This window comes from Aspergillus sydowii (genome assembly GCF_001890705.1).
Source record: "Aspergillus sydowii CBS 593.65 unplaced genomic scaffold ASPSYscaffold_56, whole genome shotgun sequence".
Lineage (NCBI taxonomy): Eukaryota > Fungi > Ascomycota > Eurotiomycetes > Eurotiales > Aspergillaceae > Aspergillus > Aspergillus sydowii.
Window position 1 is genome coordinate 1 of NW_024467914.1, and position 6,245 is coordinate 6,245.

General features: G+C 49.2%; 4 protein-coding genes across 4 annotated transcripts; 2 read left to right on the forward strand and 2 right to left on the reverse strand.

Annotated features, from left to right (window-relative positions):
• Positions 1 to 427: 427 nt before the first annotated feature.
• ASPSYDRAFT_52939 (uncharacterized protein) lies at positions 428 to 1,061 on the reverse strand. The gene is made up of 2 exons (XM_040848584.1): positions 794 to 1,061; positions 428 to 734 (listed from the first exon to the last, which is right to left on the reverse strand). Exons 1-2 carry the CDS (start codon positions 819 to 821, stop codon positions 577 to 579), a joined length of 186 nt encoding a protein of 61 aa, XP_040695652.1. The 5' UTR covers positions 822 to 1,061; the 3' UTR covers positions 428 to 576.
• A 259-nt stretch (positions 1,062 to 1,320) lies between these two features.
• On the forward strand, positions 1,321 to 2,070 carry ASPSYDRAFT_96109 (uncharacterized protein; the record flags this gene model as incomplete). Its single annotated transcript, XM_040853210.1, has 3 exons — positions 1,321 to 1,330; positions 1,387 to 1,713; positions 1,760 to 2,070. The coding sequence occupies 3 exons, from the start codon at positions 1,321 to 1,323 to the stop codon at positions 2,068 to 2,070; spliced, it is 648 nt and encodes a 215-aa protein (XP_040695653.1).
• Positions 2,071 to 2,090: 20 nt separating this feature from the next.
• On the forward strand, positions 2,091 to 3,047 carry ASPSYDRAFT_1005609 (uncharacterized protein). The gene has a single exon (XM_040839723.1). It carries the CDS (start codon positions 2,496 to 2,498, stop codon positions 2,859 to 2,861), a length of 366 nt encoding a protein of 121 aa, XP_040695654.1. The 5' UTR covers positions 2,091 to 2,495; the 3' UTR covers positions 2,862 to 3,047.
• Positions 3,048 to 3,744: 697 nt separating this feature from the next.
• Positions 3,745 to 5,333, reverse strand: ASPSYDRAFT_96110 (uncharacterized protein; the record flags this gene model as incomplete). Its single annotated transcript, XM_040853211.1, has 3 exons — positions 3,745 to 4,145; positions 4,194 to 4,505; positions 4,556 to 5,333. The coding sequence occupies 3 exons, from the start codon at positions 5,331 to 5,333 to the stop codon at positions 3,745 to 3,747; spliced, it is 1,491 nt and encodes a 496-aa protein (XP_040695655.1).
• Positions 5,334 to 6,245: the final 912 nt, after the last annotated feature.

Sequence of the window (6,245 nt, forward strand, 5' to 3'; positions counted from 1 at the left end):
GGTTCGCGGGCCATCGCGGACCATGGACCTGGTCTGGCAACTCGTCCATCAGGTCGCAGGCCGTACAAGGCCGCGGCCCTCGAGTCATCCACGTCATTAATGTTAAAGTCTGGAGGAAAATACTGTCTGCTTGCCATGATCTGGGGTAAAGCCAAGGTAGTGATAATTTCCGGTGACAGGGACGGAATACACATGTATTAATACACATTAGCTACAGCATACGTTGGAAATGGTAGACCGTTCATGGCCTGAGCACATCGAGACCATGGCTAGGCTACGGCAATCGGTGATGTTATAGTAATAGCCAATCTGCCAATCGCCGACCGAGACGTCATGCCTCGTGGCAATACTTCTCTCATGGCTCTCCAAGATTTATGTTCGAGCATAGCTGGCAGTGAGACGGTTAGGCAGGTATGGTCGATAACCTCGTTAGTTCGACTGTGATATGATATCCTGTAGCCGGCTGATTCCGACATGTGGAATAGAAACATAGATGCCCGGGCATCTCTACCCGGTTAGTTCTTGTCTCCCAACCCATCGTCAAATATCCCTGCCCAGAGAGTACCAAAGAACCATCTACCGAATGCAAAGAAAATTGAGGAAACAACTCAATTTGCAAGCAAGGCAGGCATCGGCACCGGTCGGCGAAGCAACGTCTCGGGTAGCAGTGGACTGATTGAGCCAGCCTGGATGTTGAGACATAACTGGGTCGTGTCCCATTGTCTTGAGGCCATCTGTGTAAAGATTAACTCTTGCTAGACATGACTATTCCTTGCCCGGTTACAGAACTCGCCTGATTTTCTTGCCTGTGGATTGCCCATCTCGACGTAGGTGCTGAACCCGTGACGTTGACCAACCGGCCAAGTCACTGATAACTTCTACAGCACACCCTGAACGAAAAGGATACTTTCCTGTCAATGAATCCATGATGTTATGAAGAAAAGTTGGATCTTCGGTGAGCGAGGCGACGGGTATCCAAGAGGAACCCCTGATGACCGACTGTGTAAATTCAATAACATCCACATTTCTATCAAATCTCAAGCAGAATTGTAAGTTCGGGCGATTTGATAATAGAATGATCTCGGAAATGCGAATTGCCAGGATACCCGGGGCATCTAACGCATCAGTCATATTGACACCTGGTGGGGAACCCGCGGCTCAAAGATGGGCGCTCAACATCGCAGGGCAGCCAATACTGAAAACATACGGTAGAAGATTTAAAAAGCCATCCATTATCCAAAGGGACAGCCTGGCTGTTTTGAATATCGCCCCATTTGTTCACCTCTCCAGCACTACGAGTCGCCGTGCAAGCTCCAAGACATGTCTTCCGGTAGGTCCTGAGCTCCCATGAGAACACACGGGATGATTGACTTGAAGCCACGTGAGATGCGTGGTATGACGCCAGTGACACCAACCATTTTCTGTCCTATCGCGAAGGAGAGAGTTTCGGTGCCCCAGGACAGCTCGACTGGGACGGAGATTCGGAAGCCAAACCGTTACCATTTAACTCTGCTAGCTTCCTCGAATCGGATGTCTACGAATCTGAGTTCATCTGTCTTTTGTCAACCAACGACGGAGCTTTCATCGACTGGAACGGACCTAGTCTGCTTTCGCCGCTTACCGCTGCCGGGGACGTCTTTCCCTACGTGTCTGCGGCCCTGTCACGGAAAGTTATCGATTGGCTAGAGGTTCAATTTTCCGTTACGCGGTACGGTCATCTCACCCAGGAAGCCAAACAGCTAGCTAATGATGTGGATAGCCAAGAATCATGCAGAACTACGAGACGCTCTTTTTGACTCCTCAAACTACCTGGCCGATCTGCTGGCCCGCTGTGCCTCCATCGAAGAACAGTTTTATCGTGCCTCAGGCCCAGCCGTAAGAAATGCGGACAAAGAACGATCGACCATCCGGGTTTATGTAGCAATACTACAATACTCCGCCGAAGTACGTAGGGTTCAACAGTTTGGCAAGGGAAAAGACATTGTGGAAAGCATAACAGCTGTATCAAGCCAGCGACTTGCACAGCTCAAGACCTTGGTCAAGGAAGAGAAGTACCACCTGCATCGCTAACTGCTCCTGGACCAGCACCTGCATCGAAGAGTCGAAGCAGAGGCCATTCTAACTCACATCGACAAACTAACAATGAATATCAAAAAAGTGCACGAAGCCATTGCCATGTTGAATATGCCTTTCGCCGACGGTGCATTTTGGACTCTTTCACAGATCAACTCGAAGATGATTGCTTTCCTGGAACACGAACAAAACTGCTCCGGCAGGTGAAGGATTGGGGAAAGTCGGGTGACAGATGCATATTCTGGTTAAACGGAATGGCTGGCACCGGTAAGTCCACTATTACGAGGACGGTAGCTCGATCCTGCCAGGAGGATGGCATCCTGGGAGCGAGTTTCATTTTCAAACGAGGGGAGATGGATCGCGGCTCAGCTGCAAAGTTCTTCCCTACGATCGTGAAGCAATTATAAGCCCACGTACCTCAAATGATTACCGGAATTCGGCGAGCTTTAGAGGACAATCCTGCTATCCCGGGAAAATCGCTTCGAGAGCAGTTTGACAAGCTCATGTTGCGGCCCCTACTCGCTGCAAATCAGGGTCAAACGATAGCATCCACGATGACTGTCATTGACGCTTTGGGTAAGTGTAAAAGGGAGGAAGATGTGGGAGTCATCCTCGAGCTTTTACTCAATTTCGAGAAAGCGACGGGTAGAGGAATCCGATTCTTCCTAACAAGTCGGCCAGAGTCTCCCATTCGCTTAGGGTTTGGCCAGATCGTCAAGGCAACTATCAAAACATGGTTTTGCACGACTTGCACGATGATGTGGAGCAGGACATTGACTGCTTGCTAATGTCGTACTGCTACACTAGGCTCATCCGCTTGCCTGCGCTGCTGCGGTTGCAGTTCAGAAGATCATAAAGCGGGACAAGCTGATCAAGCGCGTGGCGTAGATGGGGAAAAAGTTAGAGTTGCTCTTGAGGAAACAAATCGGATCCCTTCCTCTAGTTAGAGATATCCGCGGCCGCGGTTTGTTCTGGGCTGCGGAATTTGTTCATGACGAGGGATTAAAGACACCTTTCTCGCCCAAGGTTGACTTTGCACCCAGATTGTGCAACAATCGCTTGAGCTGGGATTGAATATCCTTGGTAACCTGGGTGTTACTGGCGAATATCAGGTTGACCATGTGCTTGTGTGCCCGCCATATATCGTAACAGATCGTGAGTTAGAAGATATCATCTCTCGGCTCAAGACTGCTATTGTGAAGACAAGCCAGTCTTTCCATCGGACTACGCATACAAAGGGCCAAGCAAACGGACATAATAACGGATATACCAACTGGCATACAGTCGGACATACATTGGGGAAGACTGGGTATTGATGTCGCAAAGTTAAATGAGGCAGATGTTTTGTCCCTCTCCCATGATGAGGAGACTATGATGGAGTTCAAAGTATGCATGCATATAATACAGCATACAGCCTTAGTTGGTGTAGCTGCCTCCGATTGTCACTTGACCCTCTTAATTTTTATAAACTTGTTACAGTAAGTACTCAATGTAGAGAGTTTATGGGGACACCATTTGCTGAATACTAAACCTGAGGCAATATGTTTGGCATAGTAAAGCTCTCGGATTAGCTTTCCGTTCCTAAGAAGCTCTTTTCTTAGGCTTCATTAATTTCACAATCCCCTTTAAAAGGTTGGAATCTTAAATATAAAAGCTTAAGAATATATTTATCTATGTGGTGTAACTATAGCAGACACGCCCTGTCCTCCGAAACTCACTCGCCTTATCATCCTTCAACCTCCAAGCAGATATAATTTTCTGCCCCATCTTATACTCGCTGCGGGTCATCATCTCTAGGCAGGTCTTCCCTGTCGTTAAACCTCTATGAAACTCCAGCCATTCATCGGGACCACCCTCGCCAACCTCTGCTCGGAAAGAGAACTGGAATTTCCGCAAGCGTGGCATTCTTCGTACAGCAAGGCCCATCACCTCATACAGTTGGTCTACTTCAGGGCTCTTGATGATCCCTCGCTGGGCGTAGTAGCCGCTTTCATAATCCCAGGAGTCATGGAAATTTTCATTTATCTCTTCATTGCTCCATTTGTCGGGGTCGTTGTCGAGAATCCATTTGCCTAGGCTCGTCAGTAACGACGGAGAGTTAATTGCCTGGAGGGACATACCATCTGCTGTGAATGGAGGCACTCCCAAAACTAAGAGTTCCTCTAGCTTTGGCCAATATAGGGACTTCGGGTTGGCGTTCTCTCCAGCTCCTGGCCAGAACAACGCACTGCTGATTCGGACGTACTCGAGTTGCAGCTTGCGTAGTCTCATGCTGAAAGTACGGAAGACAATGGAGAACTCGTCGAGGCCGCGTGGCGACAGGTAGTTTGCAGCGTCCTGGGCGGGATTGACCGACAACTCGCGTTGGTAGTGGATTTTGTATCCGAATATATCCACTGATTCCGGAACCAGTGGGAGGTGGTCGACAACGTCTAGACGGGTGAATGAGCTGGACAATATAAGTTCGTGAGGAAGAAAATACCTTGCCGCTGATCTACCAAAGCTTTCAGAGCGTCTTTTGGTATCGATCTGCCCTCTCCACCACAAACGTGTTGGACATGGGATAACCGAGTAAGCAAGCGCAAAAACGTTGACGGTCGAAAATCACTGTCATCAGCCCCGAACAGCTTCAAGGACGTAATGTATGGCAGAGAAGGCAAAGACTGAAAATAAACATCAGTGGCATGTATGAAATAAGGGACTTGTCCCCGTTGCCACAGCTGGTCGATATTCAGGCTCTCCCATTCCTCGCGCTCCAGCGGTTCATCATCGCCGTCACGAACGTAATCACCAGCAGTCGACGAAATCGACAATTCCATGTCAGTCTTTTGAAATCTCCATGAGTGCAGTAGCTCAAACAGCTCGGAAAGGGACTTCTGGAATTGTTCATTATACCATCCTGGAAGGAGCTGGGCACGCATGTTCCCATCACCCTTAGTTCCCTCGTGCAGATCAGTCCAATTCATCTCAGGCACCCACAGTATGTGACGAATGTAATCCACCCTCGCGCGACGGTAAGGGTCGCCAGATGTAAACTGCTCGAGCAGTCTTATCGAGCCTGACTTGCGGTAGAGGAGGTGGATCCGTTGCCAGATGATGCGCTCCACGACTGTCTGCCATCGTCGCGAGACGGTCGCGTACAGGGCGAGTTTTGCGGGTTGACCACGGGGCTGAAAGACGCTGCGTTCATTCTTTGGAGGCGGTACGTCCCTTATGCAAATAACAATGTGCTCGATCAGCTCTGCTGGGAGAAAGGCCATCTTTTGGAGAGGTTCGCAGGACCTGCAGGAACTGGAGAACTCGGAAATTTGCACCCGGTGGAGATGCGATTTTCAGCCGGAGTATCGGACAAACTACCTAGGTAGTACTTAGTAGCTAAGTAGACCTCCGAAGGACCCATAGTTGGGCAGGTAGTAACAGCTCAAGGGCCATACCCAAGAGCCCTGGGGATGAAAGCAAATTTCTTGTCCAGTAGTGGAAGATCGATTCGAAAAATTCTCCCAGAGTCTCAGACCAAGTCGATACTTATATTCTCCGCAGCACCATAACTTTATATTGTCTATCCCATGTAAGTATGCTGGGGCTTTTAACGTCGCAAAGCTTCAGGTACACGGGACTTGCTGGAAGCAATGGGCTCTGAGATCAGAATACTGTACTATCTTGGCTGAAGAAGTACATTGGTGGCTTTAATGGTGACCTAGAGAATACTGCCTTTGCGGGATACGATGCTTGAGCCGGTTAATGATTGACTACACGGTCCGTTCGCCACTGGAGTAGCCAATGTATCGAACAACTCAACTGAATCCGGCATGCCTCATCTGCGACTGACACACTGTTGTTTACACCCCTCGCCTGTCTTGGAGGGCAGAATTCGTCATGGCAGTCTCCACTACTCGGCTCTCCGGCATATATAGTGGATAGGCGAGACTCAATGTTATTCAGGTAAAGACAGGTAACACGGTAAAGGAGGCCAACTTGCGGGGGAATCTAGTAGCATCTCTCCAGCTGTGGAGATTAATGCCCGAAAGTGGTCGCGCCCTTGGTCAGGTCGAGGAAATTGACACGATTAATGGCTCGTCACTCGCTGTGTACTCCTGTGTGGTGCACTGGTAATGCAGGAGTGACAAGGATGTTTTGGGGGGTATTTCCCTCGATATATCTCGGCTGCAAGA